Consider the following 18484-nt stretch of genomic DNA (forward strand, 5'->3'; position numbering starts at 1 on the left):
CTGTAAAACAAATTATGAGACATTATTTGGTTACGACACTGAATATGTTGGTGAAGAACCATTTTTTAAGAGTCCACAGGAGGGCGCACCGGGCTGCGCAATGAAAAGTTGACAGGTAAGTCATTATTTTTTACCGGAAGGCAAGCCAACTAGTCAACTATCTAGTAAACACTTCGGATATGAGGTTGGTGTCTCTTTTTTCAACAAAATTAAACAGATATATCTTGTAATTGAACAAAATAGTAAGGTGGCTAATAACTGGGGACCGTATTCCGATAATAGGGACGTATTTTTTGCTAAACTGCTTATCAAAAAGCTGATAATAGTAGTATTTCCACTGAAATGTCAAACATGCTAATTGCTAACCCGGTAGCTAAAAATTTTATGACACCAATAATCACAAAATATTGATGGCTTGATCACAAGATAACACTGTTGAAGGTAATATATATTTCTTAAACGCTGTTGAATATGCCGATAATACGGGGTTCCAAGTAAACCGGGACACTGAAATTAGTATGGTTTGTTATATTTGGTATGGTTACATAATACAGATGGTTACTTAAGGCAAAAACGAAAGTAGTCTTACAACCCAAAGGTTGCGATTTCGAATTTCATCACGGTCAACTTTAGCATTTTAGCTAATTAGAAGCTTTTCAACTAGCCTCCTTACTACTTTTCAACTACTTAGTACAGTGGGGAGAACAAGTATTTGATACACTGCCGATTTTGCAGGTTTTCCTACTTACAAAGCATGTAGAGGTCTGTAATTTTTATCATAGGTACACTTCAACTGTGAGAGACGGAATCTAAAACAAAAATCCAGAAAATCACATTGTATGATTTTTAAGTAATTAATTTTAAATTTAATGGTATTTGATACATCAGAAAAGCAGAACTTAATATTTGGTACAGAAACCTTTGTTTGCAATTACAGAGATGATACGTTTCCTGTAGGTCTTAACCAGGTTTGCACACACTGCAGCAGGGATTTTGGCCCATTCCTCCATACAGACCTTCTCCAGATCCTTCAGGTTTCGGGGCTGTCGCTGGGCAATACGGACTTTCAGCTCCCTCCAAAGATTTTCTATTGGGTTCAGGTCTGGAAACTGGCTAGGCCACTCCAGGACCTTGAGATGCTTCTTACGGAGCCACTCCTTAGTTGCCCTGGCTGTGTGTTTCGGGACGTTGTCATGCTGGAAGACCCAGCCACGACCCATCTTCAATGCTCTTACTGAGGGAAGGAGGTTGTTGGCCAAGATCTCGCGATACATGGCCCCATCCATCCTCCCCTCAATACGGTGCAGTCGTCCTGTCCCCTTTTCAGAAAAGCATCCCCAAAGAATGATGTTTCCACCTCCATGCTTCACGGTTGGGATGGTGTTCTTTGGGTTGTACTCATCCTTCTTCTTCCTCCAAACACGGCGAGTGGAGTTTAGACCAAAAAGCTATATTTTTGTCTCATCAGACCACATGACCTTCTCCCATTCCTCCTCTGGATCATCCAGATGGTCATTGGCAAACTTCAGATGGGCCTGGACATGCGCTGGCTTGAGCAGGGGGACCTTGCATGCGCTGCAGGATTTTAATCCATGACGGCGTAGTGTGTTACTAATGGTTTTCTTTGAGACTGTGGTCCCAGCTCTCTTCAGGTCATTGCTCAGGTCCTGCCGTGTAGTTCTGGGCTGATCCCTCACCTTCCTTATGATCATTGATGCCCCACGAGGTGAGATCTTGCATGGAGCCCCAGACCGAGGGTGATTGACCGTCATCTTGAATTTCTTCCATTTTCTAATAATTGCGCCAACAGTTGTTGCCTTCTCACCAAGCTGCTTGCCTATTGTCCTGTAGCCCATCCCAGCCTTGTGCAGGTCTACAATTTTATCCCTGATGTACTTACACAGCTCTGTGGTCTTGGCCATTGTGGAGAGGTTGGAGTCTGTTTTATTGAGAGTGGACAGGTGTCTTTTATACAGGTAAAGAGTTCAAACAGGTGCAGTTAATACAGGTAATGGGTGGAGAACAGGAGGGCTTCTTAAAGAAAAACTAACAGGTCTGTGAGAGCCGGAATTCTTACTGGTTGGTAGGTGATCAAATAGTTATGTCATGCAATACAATGCAAATGAATTACTTAAAAATCATACAATGTGATTTTCTGGATTTTTGTTTTAGATTCCGTCTCTCACAGTTAAAGTGTACCTATGATAAAAATTACAGACCTCTACATGCTTTGTAAGTAGGAAAACCTGCAAAATCGGCAGTGTATCAAATACTTGTTCTCCCCACTGTATGTTAGCTAGCCCTAACCCTTTTAGCTAACCTTTCCCCTAACCCTTCAACCTAACTCCTAAACTTAACCCTAACCTCTAGCCGAGCTAACGTTAGCCAGCAAGCTAATGTTAGCCACCTAGCTAGAATTCGTACCGTACGATACATTTGAGCAAATTTGTAACGTATTGTACATAATTCAATTTCGTAACATATACTATGAATTGTAATTCGTAACATATATGAAATGGGTGATGGACATTCACAAATTAATACATACTAAATGGAGAGTCTCGGATTTACATACAGAATAATATGAAATGCTCTGAGACCAGGTTGACAGGCGGTATCTAACTACATTCCCATTCTCCCAAGATGCTGAAATAAAGAAATCATATTTCTCCACTCCTGTTCCCATTTATTTTGGTGTATAATTTTACTGCAAGAAATGCTAAATTCTGCAACTCATATTAAGGCTATGTGAGAGGTTATAGACCTACAGTCAGTGTCCAGATTTCAGTTTCCATTTAACCCATCTGAACAGTAGGCTACAGTTCCCTTGACATGCCATAGGCCTACCTGAAGTCCCTTTCTTGTGACTTTCGATTTGTATAGCGCCTCACAATAATTACACATAACATCATCCTCTTTTACCACTTTCCCAAACATTACTTGTTTGGGGGCCCTGCCTTCTCTCTTTATTTTCAACTCTCCATTTCGCAGCTTTTCTCTTATTGAATTCAACTCCGACATTGTTGTTTTTGCCTTGGTGGATACTTTTTCTGCCCGTTCCCAAAAGTATTTGGCGATTGGGTTGTAGGCTACTTGGCATGTGTAGTTAGACCTTAAAGTTTAGGCTTAAACACTAATGCCAGAGAGACAAAAATAATTAATAAGAAAAACCTAAATGCAGCCTATAGATAGCCTAGATATGAATTGCACAACAATTATACATTTATGGATTTTTAAGCTAGCCTATTGTTTTGTCTTTATTCAACCCGCCCGCCCTTCAACCACACAATATTTAAGTAACCTAAACCCAACCACGGGTTATGAGTCAACCCGCGCATCACTAGTTTACATGTCCTAATAATTCGAAAGAAATTACTCAGAAAACCAGGTGTTTTATGCTTACTTGATTTTGACCTTTACACTGATTAAGATAAACAGAGTAAGGTGTTTAGGCCTACATGACTATTGCATAATCTGCCTACTGCCATAATCAGTTTAGCCTAATATCGAATTATTAAAATGAATGTCCATTTTTTTAATTGTCCTTCCTTTCTTTCCTTCACTCCCCTTGTTAATTCCCTTTGATTCCTTCCACTGTCATCCAATGCGGTTTATGTGCAGTAATATGGGACAGTAATATAAATCTAATTTTCATAAAATATATAAGCTGTTTACATGAATGGTTAGTATATTTCAAAACACTATCAATAACTATTCATTTTAACACCAAAAGCTAGATTGTTAAATTATAATTGACAGAATGGCTGCCTTATCATTCTAGCGCAAGGTATCATAGTATGGCGTTTAAAAAAATGATTTTCAACGGGTCTCCCGATCTAAGAAACCTGACCACATACACTAAAGTGATGTCACACTAACCAAAACCATTTTTTCATGCACAGAACACATGCAGCAACAACCCAATAACATTTGTTGTGATTGGTTCGCAAAATAACCATAGCACCCTCAAACACAAATGTCCCACTACACATGATGTCCCACTAATGCTGACTTCACCGCAAGTTATCAGGTAGGCCTATACATACATGTCATGTTTGTTAAAATGCTAACAATTATTAACAATATTAAATGTCATGCTATTAGATATACTGTATATCAATATTATACATCATACTTCTCTAAAAACAGAATTGACAAGAAAACATTTATTGCTACTTTATGCTTGACCTGCATGTTTATGCCCCAGAAATTATGCTTCTGGAGACTGCGGTGAGCTACACAACTTTAGATAGTTCATGTTTCCTATAAGATAATTGTTGTACTTTGCAAGTTCAAAATTATCCCATCGATAAACACTGTAAATTAAGAACTTTAATAAATACACTTTTATTAATAAGAAATTAAGAATGAATAAACAATTAATAAGTAGGAATAGTAATACGTTTACAGAATATGTACATATTTGTAAGGATGACATATTATAAGCATTTAGTGTATTTTAAAGTGTAGTTTAAAGTGTTACCTCATATTCTATGCTAGTATGATAACTTGAGAAAAGGTCCAGTAGATAAATTAACACATTACATTTAAAATTATACGGCGTAAGACTGGTGTAAGGCTGTTTTTTCCCAACAGATTCTGAATAATGGGGGCCTCGGTGTCTGTACGGAACCAAACGCCTTACACTTGGCACTACGAACTTGTCGGCGACGTAAGTATCTAAGTCAATGTAAAATCATGATAGTTATAAACGTAGTGTAATGTTGTGACACTTCTGCTGCTAACAGGGACACTTTCTTACAGAGAACAAAATCAACAGAATTTAAATATGCCAAGGTAATTGATAATGGTAATAATGTAATTTTGCTGAGTGTAAGGTGCTCTGTGAAATACCTGATAATGATATTTATAAACCTAGATTATTGGCTCTTCCCAATGCTGGCATGCCACTAAGGAAGGCAAACATTATGAAGAGCTGAACTAATAATGGCAGTGTTGATAGAGTTGAATTCTGTTGATGTTGGTAAATGAATAAAGTCGGCCCATTGTGTAAGATAATTACATTTTACTGAGTGTAGCCTACCTTTAAGTACTGTGGACTACCTGAAAGGGGCTGTTGGTAGTAAAAGTGCTTAATGATATTGTCCCTGTGACAAAATTAAAACAAGTGTAATATCAGACCTGGAACATTTATTTTGAGATCAATCTCGAAATATAATGAGCAATAAATTGGATCGCTGAAGATTAATCTTAACACATTTCGAGATTGAAAATTAGATCTGGTATTACTTTTCTGTTTTCCAGGGAGGTGGCAGTGGCACGTTGCATGGCTGGGGTAGTGTAACAAAAAACCTCAACTCTAGGTGGATCCATTGCTACCTAAAGTTAAGATATGACAATCACAGTTATAACTCCTTCTCATATGAATTCAACAGTCACAAGCAGGACGGGAGTCAAACATTCACTATTATAGAAACCAGTGGCCGTTCACTTATTCAACTACTGTGCGATGCAGAGTCTAATAGTCCAACATGTCCAAACTATGGTAAGTCCATCAAATTCGTACAAATCTGCTGAGCTACATTATCTTGTTCAAAATGTTCAGTTTGGAAATAAACCATATATCCTCAATACATCATTTATCAGCAACTAGTATTTGCAACTGAGCCAATTAATGTAAAGGTTATTCCTTACAGTATATAAATAATATAGTATTGGTCCATATGTTCATGAAATAGCAGTATTGGCTCAGGGCTGCTATTTTTCTTATTGATTAGTATTTTGTTGGAACAACATTGGCTGTTGGCTACTACGTCTCAAATGGCACCTTATTTGTAAACATGGGCTCTGGCCAAAAGTTGTGCACTACATAGGGAATATTGTGTCATTTGTATTCATCCATCAGGGAAGCAAGAGGAAGACCGTATCCGTCAGCAGCAGGAGGAGATGGAGCGGCGAAGACAGGAGGAGCAACGAAGACGACAGCAGGAGGAGAGGAGGCGCCAGGAGCAACTGGAGAGGGAGAGGAGAATCCAGCAAGAAATCGAAAGGGAGTGCGAGCTTTCGGGTAAGAAGGTGTCAAAGGGACGAGAACAGCTGAGACAGAAGCTGAGTCTTAAAGGACAACAGCGCCATCACCAGCGTACACAAGTACTACAGCAGATGATAGAAGATGATGCTGCAGCAATCGAAAGGGATGAGGTATGAGATATTTCAAAGGGTTGTAGAATTTGTTTTATTTAGCATTAATGATTTTGTGTTTAGCATTAATGTTGCATTAACTTAATGATAAACATATTATTATACACTGCTCAAAAAAATTAAGGGAACACTTAAACAACACAATGTAACTCCAAGTCAATCACACTTCTGTGAAATCAAACTGTCCACTTAGGAAGCAACACTGATTCACAATACATTTCACATGCTGTTGTGCAAATGGAATAGACACCAGGTGGAAATTATAGGCAATTAGCAAGACACCCCCCAATAAAGGACTGGTTCTGCAGGTGGTGACCACAGACCACTTCTCAGTTCCTATGCTTCCTGGCTGATGTTTTGGTCACTTTTGAATGCTGGCGGTGCTTTCACTCTAGTGGTAGCATGAGACAGAGTCTACAACCCACACAAGTGGCTCAGGTAGTGCAGCTCATCCAGGATGGCACATCAATGCGAGCTGTGGCAAGAAGGTTTGCTGTGTCTGTCAGCGTAGTGTCCAGAGCATGGAGGCGCTACCAGGAGACAGGCCAGTACATCAGGAGACGTGGAGGAGGCCGTAGGAGGGCAACAACCCAGCAGCAGGACTGCTACCTCCGTCTTTGTGCAAGGAGGAGCACTGCCAGAGCCCTGCAAAATGACCTCCAGCAGGCCACAAATGTGCATGTGTCTGCTCAAACGGTCAGAAACAGACTCCATGAGGGTGGTATGAGGGCCCGACGTCCACAGGTGGGGGTTGTGCTTACAGCCCAACACCGTGCAGGACGTTTGGCATTTGCCAGAGAACACCAAGATTGGCAATTTCGCCACTGGCGCCATGTGCTCTTCACAGATGAAAGCAGGTTCACACTGAGCACATGTGACAGACGTGACAGAGTCTGGAGACGCCGTGGAGAACGTTCTGCTGCCTGCAACATCCTCCAGCATGACCGGTTTGGCGGTGGGTCAGTCATGGTGTGGGGTGGCATTTATTTGGGGGGCCGCACAGCCCTCCATGTGCTCGCCAGAGGTAGCCTGACTGCCATTAGGTACCGAGATGAGATCCTCAGACCCTTTGTGAGACCATATGCTGGTGCGGTTGGCCCTGGGTTCCTCCTAATGCAAGACAATGCTAGACCTCATGTGGCTGGAGTGTGTCAGCAGTTCCTGCAAGAGGAAGGCATTGATGCTATGGACTGGCCCACCCGTTCCCCAGACCTGAATCCAATTGAGCACATCTGGGACATCATGTCTCGCTCCATCCACCAACGCCACGTTGCACCACAGACTGTCCAGGAGTTGGCGGATGCTTTAGTCCAGGTCTGGGAGGAGATCCCTCAGGAGACCATCCGCAACCTCATCAGGAGCATGCCCAGGCGTTGTAGGGAGGTCATACAGGCACGTGGAGGCCACACACACTACTGAGACTCATTTTGACTTGTTTTAAGGACATTACATCAAAGTTGGATCAGCCTGTAGTGTGGTTTTCCACTTTAATTTTGAGGGTGACTCCAAATCCAGACCTCCATGGGTTGATAAATTTGATTTCCATTGATAATTTTTGTGTGATTTTGTTGTCAGCACATTCAACTATGTAAAGAAAAAAGTATTTAATAAGATTATTTCATTCATTCAGATCTAGGATGTGTTATTTTAGTGTTCCCTTAATTTTTTTGAGCAGTGTATTTTTCTGAAAATACAGTTTCTTCATATTTACATACAGTTGCCAATTTACATGGCACCACCACTAATAGAAAACGTGTTTCTACTATGACACATACATTTTTTTATTGCATCTGTACTAAAACATTCCTTTTCTTTACACTTTTTTGTGTTGGAACCATTTTATTCTAGCCAGGGCACTTGAAAAATAAGTTTGAAGAGCTTCTGAAGAAATACAAGATCACTGAAGACAAAAGCATGCAAGAGGACAAACTTGAAAACCGAATGAAAAATCTTCAGAATGAGCTAAGCCTTCAATACTTTGGAGAGCCTCAACTGTCCATCTGGTGTCAGTTGACCATAGATCGTGCTATCAGCCAAGGAGAGCAATCACTCACCGAGAGGTTTAGCATCCTCACGGCTGTGGCAGAGCTAACGTTGACCAACGACTCGGACACAGACAGTAGAGAGGTCCAACTACCTGACTGGGACCAGAAGTATGACTTTCTCATCCGTCTTCTTGAACAGCTGTACAGCACCAATCCCACAGTGGTTCAGCAACTTGTTCTGAGCATTCTTGACATGTTCACAGAGGTGTCAGAGAAAAACAAGGGGCTCCTTAGTCAAATTCTCTTCAACATGATCTGGACACCTTCAGAAATTCTGCTCTTTTTGCGAGGTGTTTCAGGCATAAACCAAGAGTTAGCAACCTCAATCCTTCATACAGTGCGGACGAACAAGCTGGATCTTCTCTCTACTCTCTCTGCCCTGAAAGAAAAAGAGCCTGTCAACTCTCTAGAATGGTATGCTGAGGCAGAAGGGGACAAGGATGCCAACACCATTGTGAATGAAATGCGAAATGAAAAGTACCCAGAGAAAATACTGTCCATAATGGAGGAAATTCTAGGATATATGACAGAGGAGCTTCCAAAACATGCAAAGGAGGACTTGGATCAGGTAAAGATAGAGGAAGCAAAGCAGATGATCAAGTCACTGGATTTTACTAACCCTGACCTTGCTGTTCTCAAGGAGGTCCTAATAAGGATGTCTATTGCTGTGCAAGACTGCTCAACCATTTACACTCAAAATGGTAAGAACATAGAAGGCTACTTTCCTCGCATCACTCCGCTGGCGTCACTGCTCACTGCTAAGAAAATAGAAGGCTACTTTCCCCGACTTACTCAGTTGGCATCACTGCTCATGCTCCTTCTACCAAAGTTAACAGGGAAAAAAGGTATCCTTCTGGAAATCGGCACAGGTGAAGGAAAATCTTGCATCTTGGCTATGTTTGCCACCATCCAGGCCATCCGCGGCACTAAGGTTGACATTGTGACCAGTTCTCCAGTCCTTGCTCGCCGAGACCAAGAGGAGTGGAAGAAACTGTATGACATGTTTGGTGTCACATCCTCTGTTGTGCCACCACCACAGATACAGGGAAGCTCCCCTGAAAGCAGGGATAGTAGGCTACAGGAGGCTTACAGGAAACAATTAGTTTACGGAACCGTTGGCAGCTTTGCAGCAGACGCATTGAGGCAGGAATTCGAGAAGGACACCACACGTGGGGAGAGGAGGTTCGACATGGTGATTGTGGATGAAGTGGACTACATGACTTTGGACAATGGAGTTCAGGTGACATTTCTATCCCACGAGGCAAGTGGCCTGAGGCACCTCAACCAAGTCCTTGCTAGCATATGGGCCATGGTATCTATGTGTCAGCCAATTGAGATGGAAGATACTGGAGAGATTGAGTGGGCAACTGGAATCCAACATTTTCACAAGGCTGCAAAGTTAGCTGTTATCGGTCCAGCGACATCTCAAGAATTCTCTGAATTTCACATTTTGGAAGCCGGAGTGGAGTTGGGTATCTATTCAGATGAAGATTTTGACATGTTCATGCAAGCTCTAGAGAACGCAGAGAAACACGATACAACTGAGAACAGGAAAACTGTTGATACATTCATGGCCAAAGTTGGAATTACTCAACAGTGTGATCTGCTCACCATCATGGAGAAAGCACTGGAGAATGATGTGGCCATTGACTGTTACTCTGTGACAAACAATAAAGCTGTGCTGGTTGAGGAGAAAAAGTTGCACAACAACCCTGATATCCTGGAAATCAAAATGCTTCTCCTCGAGAATGGACGAGCCAGTGAGATCATACCAGAAGACAAACTCATTAAGGCAACTGTCTCTGAGATTAAGTCTAAAATCAAATATTCTGGCAACTCTCAGTCAAACTCAGAGTTTCTTGTGATCCCCTCTTTCCTTGAGAAATACCTTGAGAATCAGTTACCAGTCTTTGTGGAAAACGCCCTGAAAGCCATCATGATGACACAAGGCAGAGAGTACATGATTGATCAGACATTGGAAGCTGTCGGAGACGAGCATCTCTACCATGCCATCATCCCAGTGGACTTCCAGGCCAGTGGAGTGTTGGAGAAGAACAAACGCTGGGGGGACGGCCTGCAGCAGTTTCTGGAGATGAAACACCAGCTGGCAACCACTCCTTTGTCCAATGTGACAAATTACCTGTCAAACTTCCATTACTTTCAAAAGTACCTCAAAGGGAATGGGATATTTGGTGTGTCTGGGACATTAGGGGGCGATGCCGACAAAGATTTCCTTGCAAGGCATTACGAAACAGACAGCTACACAATACCAGCTCACCGCCATAAGAAGGTTGTTGAGCTTCCAGCAATTCAGGTCAGTGGGCAAGCCCAGTGGATGGAGATCCTCTGTAAGACAGCAATGAGAGTGGCAGACAGTGGTCAGGTTGTGTTGGTCGTATGTGAGGATGTCAAGACCGCAAACAAGCTTCAGAAGAAAATAGGGGGCGAGAATCCACATCCCCCCATCACATTATACACAATCAGTGAGAAACACAACATTGAGAGTACCAAATTCAGAGGGGGACATATAATCATAGCCACAAATCTAGGAGGTCGTGGAACAGATATCAAGGTTGATCAGGATGTCAACCTATGTGGTGGCCTCTTCGTCCTCCTGACACATTACCCTGGCAGTCGCAGAGTGGAGAAACAGGTGTTCGGAAGAACTGGTCGGAAGGGAAACCCGGGCGTGGTCCAGATGATCCTCCGTGGGGATAACCTTGCCCCAGCATACCAGGGCCAGCCTGTGGAGATCATGAGACAACTGAGAGAGGAGTACGAAGTCCAACGCATCAAAGATATGGAGACAGATGAGCTTCTCGAAATAAAAATAAAAGAGGACCTGTTTGGCACGTTTTGCGAATTTCTTGACAAGTTTGACGGCAACTTCACAAAACAGGAGAGAGATGACCTGTCGGGAATGGGTCCGAAAGATGTCCCTGAGTGTTTTAAAGATAAAGGCCCTAAGTTTGATTACCAGCCGGCACTCAATGCTTTGAAAGAAACATGGGCATTGTGGCTTACCCTTCACGAGGAGCACATCCGTCGGCACGAAGATATAAGTGTTCTTAAAGCAGACCTTCTTGAGCATATCACAAATAGGGGCAACATGCTGCTGAATGGAAAAAGTCAAAACTTCTATGACCACATAAAGCAGGCTACCGGCAGAACTGACTTGCACCTCCGCAACAAAAGTAAGTGTGACTATGAAGCAAAGTCCTACTGGAAAGATGTTGAAGAGTGTGACCCTTTTTACAGTGCCGTGGCACTGTACAACCAAGCCTTCATCACCATCAACATGGGTAAAGATGGCTACAAAACAGAGGCAAGGGAATTACTGGAAAGGGCAAAGACATCTGTGGATGTTTACTTGTCAGAAACAACAAATACCATGGTTTCTTTTCAGATTGCCACAAGAGGCAACTTTGAACCACATCATGAAGGAGAACGCAACTTTCTAAAGCAAATAGATTCCAGGATGAGCATTCACAAAGCTTGGATACTTAACATTGACCTTGTGGTAAATAAACTTAAAGAGCTTGAGGGTGAAGGCACGGCCATAACAGAGGTATCCTCAGTGTACAGCCTCTCAGAAAATCAAGACTACATCACAGCAAATGAACTCACGGCCTTGTATGACAATGGCCTGTGCATTGTGTTTGAGGTGAAAAAGAAGCCCGAGTTCAGCTTTGACGCTTTGATTTGTTTCTTCATCGGTATGTGTCAGGTCATCCTTGGAGTTCTGGTTTGTGCCCTGTCGTTTGGCGCTGGAACCCAGATTGGCTTCAGTCTCATCTCTGAAGGAGTCTCCGACATGATTGAAGGGATAACTGGCATGATATCGGGCACGTTCAATTGGGTGCAATGGGCCATCTCCAAAAGCATCAGCATTGGGATGTCATTGCTCTCCGCAGGGTTCAGCGCCATTAAAAAAGTTGCCATCACAGCATATAAAGTCCTCAATGGTACTAAGAAACTCTCATCTGTCGCAAAGGATATCATTGGCACAGGAAAATATGTCTTCAAGTCCGCACAGGGAGCAGCAAAATCTATCTCCAAAGAAACAATTAAGACTGCAACAAAGAAACTGGCATCCCCTACAAACATGAAGGTGGCTCTAAAACACGCAACCAAGTATGCATTTCAGGAGGTAGGGAAGCAGAGTGTAATCGCAGGAATTAACTACGGCATTGATGCTGGAATTGGGGCCATCTTTAAAATGATTTTAGAAAAAGCTTTCAAAGACATGGTCACTTCAACAGTCAAACAGAATGCCGAACTAGGTCTTAGTCTCACTAAGTACATTGGCTCTGCAGTACCTAAAGGAGCTTTGCAGAACCGCAGCAATTATACAATTGACTCAAAGCTTGAACAACAAATGAAAGATTTAGTTCAAGTTATGACAAAAGATCTTATTCCTGGCCTCATGACTGATGCCACCACATCCCAAGTCAGTGATGTTATCAGCAGACTCTCTGAGGTGTGCAATAATGCAACTGACCTTGTGGAAAAAAGTGGGATTGCAAAAGGAGTCAAAATAAGTGTAGAAATAGCTAAACACACCACAACCTTGGTCCAAATGATTCAATCCATTCCTACAGAACATGTTATCAATGACATATTTGTCCTCAAATTAAAAAAAGAAATTGAAGAGCAGCAAAGAAATCTGGAGCAGTATGACCAAGATGGCAGACATGACTTACCAGATGTGATTCGCCTGAAGGATGAGTTCCTAAGCTCCATTTCGGAAAGTGTCTCCCAAGCATTCATAGATGCTTGTGCTGGTCATATGTCCGACTTTGTGACGCGACTATTCAAGAAGAAGGTCAATGCAGTCACTGGAAAAGTTGTTGACAATGTACTTGGCAGACACAAAACTGAGGGCTTTTTCCAGGACCGGCAGCATAAACATGATATGAAGTCAGCCAGTCAGAAGACTGGGAAAGCTCTGTCAGAGACTGAAACAAAAGAACTCCTGGACTATGCAGAGAAGATTGGTGATGTTAATAGACCAGCCTCGGCCCTGGACATTTATATCCTCACAAACAGTGACCTGCTCCATGGTAAAGGCATCCAGTTCAAAGTGGTGGATCAACATGGGAAAACACTCTCAGAGGAGTCCTACCCGGGAACGAACAGCTCAGCCGGCCAAATCACTCTACGGCTGACCAAAGAGCCTGAGGAAACACACAGGTATTTGTCCTAAACTGTTTGGTAGACCTTCATCAACAATACTGCAAATCTCCCCAAATTAGGATCTCTCCAATTAGAACTACATTAATGAGAACCAATGGTGCTCTTTATTTCTGCTCTTTCAGTGAGAAAGGAATCCTCTCTAAAGCAAAAGACAGAATCCAAGGAGTGGAAAATCCATACAGTGGTCACTTTGACATCATCCAAGATGGCAAAGTAATCCCTGTGCGCTCAGAGAACCAGAACTGCCTGTACCATGCCCTAGCACAGGCAATATCTAACAGGTCAGAGGATGAGATCAAGAGTCAAGCTGTGAATCTACGAAACAACGTTAAAGACCAGGTACTGTAGGCCTACGCATGTCTACGTATAGTTTAAATAATTCTTAAACTAAGTAACTTCCTGAAATATGTAATTTTAATCAAATCCAACGAAGGAACTCTAGGAAATTAAGATGATTGGTAGATACCAACTGTCCCTAAATAAAATAAATGAATATAACAGATTGCACCTTTAACCTTTGTTGTGGAGTAATTGGAGTTATTGATACCTGTTATGTCTTCCCAAAGATCAAAGGGAACCTTCATACTCATAGTGAAATGGTAAAAACCCAGAAGGCCTATGATGCACTCAAGAAAAATCATGGAAAATATGCTATAGTTGGAGGGGTAGGGCCGACAGCACAGACGAGTGATAATGAGGAATATGGTCACGATATCAGTCCCATGAAGTATATTCCTTATAGTTCCTCAGGGATAAATGAGGAGGACATAGCCTATGCGTACCAACTTGGATTAGTTGGTCCTTACAAAAGGTAATTTAGCATAATATTTTTTTTTTTTTTTTTTATATGGGCATTGTTCAAATCTACCAATGTAATTATAATGACCCTGCATTGTTTTTACACTTGAATACATTATTAAGACCAGAAATGTATATAATAATTAATAAAGCATTGACATACAAATTATATAAATAGATGTGTTTACATGAATTGTACTTTCATAGTACAACCTTTTCTCTTCTATTCCCTCATCAGTGTCAAAAACACCAGACTTATCTCTGAATACATGGGGGAAAGAGGCGTTGTGGAGGCAGACCATATCCCACCAAAGAGTTCCCTGAAGCAGGCCAGAGACCAACAATCTCAGATGAAAGATCTTCAACAGAAGAATCCAAAGCTTTACGATATGATAAACAGCATTGGATCAGATTCAAATGGAGAGAACCTGCCCACAATGCGGGTTCTCAAACAGCATCACAGGAATGCTCTAACCACTGGAGCCAGTAAGGCATCTGTCATCTGCAGGTGAATTATCTATTATTATACAGTGCATTCGGAAAGTAGTCATACCCTTTGACTTTTTCCACATTTTGTTACGTTACAGCCTTGTTCTAAAATTGATTAAATAATTGCTTTCCCACATCAATCTACACACAATACCCCATAATGACAAAGTAAAAACAGGTTTTTAGAAATGTTTGCAAATGTATTAGAAACGGAAATACCCTATTTACATAAGTATTCAGACCCTTTGCTATGAGACTCGAAATTGAGCTCAGGTGCATCCTGTTTCCATTGATCATCCTTGAGATGTTTCTACAACTTGATTGGAGTCCACTTGTGGTAAATTCAATCGATTGGACCTGACTTGGAAAGGCACACACCTGTCAATATAAGGTCCCACAGTTGACAGTGCATGTCAGAGCAAAACCCAAGTCATGAGGTCGAAGGAATTGTCTTTAGAGCTCTGAGACAGGATTGTGTGGAGGCAGAGATCTGGGGAAGGGTACCAAAAAATGTCTGCAGCATTGAAGGTCCCCAAGAACACAGTGGCCTCCATCATTCTTAAATAAAAGAAGTTTAGAACCACCAAGACTCTTCCTAGAGCTGGCCGTCCGGCCAAACTGAGCAATCGGGGGAGAAGAACCTGACAGTCACTCCTTCCAGAAGGACAACCATCTCTGCAGCACTCCACCAATCAGGCCTTTATGGTAGAGTGGCCAGACGGAAGCCACACCCCAGTAAAAGGCACATGACAGCCCACTTGGAGTTTGCCAAAAGGCACCTAAAGGACTCTCAGACCATGAGAAACAAGATTCTCTGGTCTGATGAAACCAAGATTGAACTCTTTGGCCTGAATGTCAAGCGACACGTCTGGAGGAAACCTGGCACCATCCCTATGGTGAAGCATGGTGGTGGCAGCATCATGCTGTGGGGATGTTTTTCAGGGGTAGGGACTGGGAGACTAGTCAGGATCGAGGGAAAGATGAACGGAGCAAAGTACAGAGAGATCCTTGATGATAACCTGCTCCAGACCGCTCAGGACCTCAGACTGGGGCGAAGGTTCACCTTCCAACAGGACAATGGCCCTAAGCACACAGCCAAGACAATGCAGGAGTGGCTTCGGGACAAGTCTCTGAATGTCTGGCCGAACCCGATCGAACATCTCTGGAGAGACCTGAAAATAGCTGTGCAGCGACGCTCTCCATCCAACCTGACAGAGCTTGAGAGGATCTGCAGAGAAGAATGGGATGTACAGTTGTGTACAGGTGTGCCAAGCTTGTAGCGTCATACTCAAGCAGACTTGAGGCTGTAATCACTGCCAAAGGTGCTTCAACAATGTACTGAGTAAAGGGTCTGAATACTTATGTAAATGTGATATTTCAATTTTTTTATTTTTAATACATTTGCTACAATTTCTAAAAACCTGTTTTGGCTTTGTCATTATGGGGTATTGTGTGTAGATTGATGAGGGGAAAAAACTATTTAATCCATTTTAGAATAAGGCTGTAATGTAACAAAATGTGGAAAAAGTCAAGGGGTCTGAGTACTTTCCGAATGCACTGTAGGTGCAATCCATCCCTTTCTTTCCGCCTGTGATACACAACCGAGGCTGAAATAAAAACACAGAAACAAACCTACTTTGATTAAATTCAAGCTGCCTGGTCCTCTTAGAGAGTTTTCACAAAAATACCTTTAATTTTGCTACAATTTGAAAAGTTCCATTCTTGTGGTGTATTAGGAATTGAATACTTACCATCTATGCTGCTTCCCTATTCGGAATGTTCTCAATCTCTTAACAACACTGTACATGCCCTTCCAACTCATAGGAAGCTGCTGGCGGATACACTTGTAAGCGGAGATGTGGAGAAATCACTGAAGTTCTCTTTCATCATGGCTCATCCGATTGCTTCTGACCAGCTCAGAGCAGGTGATTATTGTCCTGTCTGTCCTTATATAGGAAAGTCTTGACTAGATTTTTCTCATTTCAGTTTGAATATTAACCCTTAATTTGTTTATGTTTTTATTCTAGGAAACACCAATCATCTTACCCCGGGATCCATTATTATGTCTCCTGAAGGAACAGTGTTATACTACAAAGCTGGCTTCAATCAGATGCTGAATCACCACTGTAAAGAGGGGATCATCGACCAGAATCAGCTGGAGAGGCTGAAGTCCTGGGTGGCCGACAAAAAGTACCTGGACCAGAACACCCCAGAGTATAACGACATCCGTACAGCCATTCAATAACAAAACCTCCCCTGGGGAAATGTTGGTAAAGGGCTAAAATCATACTTTTATATTTAGCATATGAATATCATGAATTCAATATAATCATACTGTGAATCATTTATTGTTGAACCTTAGGTGAGTGACAATTCAACATTTTTACTTTGTTGTTTTTGCTTACAATTGATTATTCATTAGGTAGCCTATGGCTTTTCAAAATAGATACAGTAACTTATGTGCAAGTTGCATGAGATATAAGCTTGCTAAAAGCACAGTAGGTTCTTTACAGTAAGTTGTAAATTGACTTTTAATTTTGTTTCATTCAGTACTGTATACTATACTGGGTGTCAAATTTCATTTCTCAATGTCATAATATTTCACCTTTTTAGTGTCTTAGTATTGAATTATATAGCCTACTTTCAGTTTTTGTGTAATGATCATGGTAACCTTTTATTCTTATTATCAGTGCTTTCACAATCAAATCATGGTCTCATTGGCAGTGTTTATCATGTTCTTGATTTCTTTACTATTGGTTTATGGATGATTTTATATTTACTCAATCCAAATGTTAATACATTTGTGCATTCTCAAAAATATTATCTGCATTTGAAACTATTGACAATAAACTGATTTAATTTGCAAGACTATTAGCAATGGGCGCGTTCGAGCGGATACATTTTGTCTTTCAAAATATGTTGCATTATGGGGATTAAAATTGTCCGACTTGCGCCAACATAACCAAAGATGTGACTGAAACAGGAACCAACTTTACCACGATTCTAAAGCTACAGGGGATACGAAAATTATATGAGACCTCTCTCTAACCAATTAATTGTGTGATATGGGGGTATAGAAGTTTATTTATACATTATAAAGACAAACTTTTATAAACAATAGCTGCTATGTTGATCTGAGCCTTGCTGTTGGAAAACCACTAGTGTCCGACTTTAGTCTGTCACAGATGCACTACTACTACAGTCAGCTTCGTTAGACTAAAGGCGTCCACATGCTTCCCAGACTAAACAGTTCGGAAGAGTTTGTGCATATATTATGATGAGATTTTGTGACGTTTTTGTTTGTTTTGGACTGGTAGGGTTTTTTTCGGCTGTTCAAGGAACACAAAACATTTTCTTGAGGCAAGCCTAAGTCGATTACTGAAGTCTACACCCCTTCGTCGGTGATTGGTCAACAGTAGGGATTCTTCAGAAAAGTATTTGTTGTAATTTCTTTGAGAAATACTGCACCAAACGTCTTAGTTAGATGTCAAATTGAAATCTCCTTGGCAAAAACATCAAACTTAATGACAGATTTCTTTAGTTATCTTAGATTAATTCTGACTATATTGAGGAAGTGTAATGTGGCTAAGGCGTCTCAAAATGGACAAACAGAACTATTGCCATACTATTTACGTTTTTTTCTTGTTTTTCAAGCGAAGGTCTTTTAAGGGAGGTACGAACACACCCAATTGATGAATCCCATTTGTGAATCCCAAACAAGCCCCCCGCCCCTACCAACCCGCTCGGAGGGCTCTCTGTTGTCACGTGTTACTGGCGAAACTCGAGTGTAACTT

At 41.6% G+C, this 18484-nt stretch overlaps 1 protein-coding gene across 1 annotated transcript; it reads left to right on the plus strand.

Annotated features, from left to right (window-relative positions):
* The first annotated feature begins 149 nt into the window (after nucleotides 1–149).
* Nucleotides 150–17764, plus strand: LOC311127355 (uncharacterized protein). The gene is made up of 11 exons (XM_084159193.1): nucleotides 150–184; nucleotides 3903–4030; nucleotides 4597–4672; nucleotides 5266–5506; nucleotides 5867–6162; nucleotides 8011–13400; nucleotides 13526–13742; nucleotides 13970–14214; nucleotides 14440–14709; nucleotides 16515–16615; nucleotides 16718–17764. The coding sequence occupies exons 3-11, from the start codon at nucleotides 4607–4609 to the stop codon at nucleotides 16933–16935; spliced, it is 7044 nt and encodes a 2347-aa protein (XP_084015319.1). The 5' UTR covers nucleotides 150–184; nucleotides 3903–4030; nucleotides 4597–4606; the 3' UTR covers nucleotides 16936–17764.
* Nucleotides 17765–18484: the final 720 nt, after the last annotated feature.

Source organism: Coregonus lavaretus (genome assembly GCF_964263955.1).
Source record: "Coregonus lavaretus genome assembly, chromosome: 4".
Lineage (NCBI taxonomy): Eukaryota > Metazoa > Chordata > Actinopteri > Salmoniformes > Salmonidae > Coregonus > Coregonus lavaretus.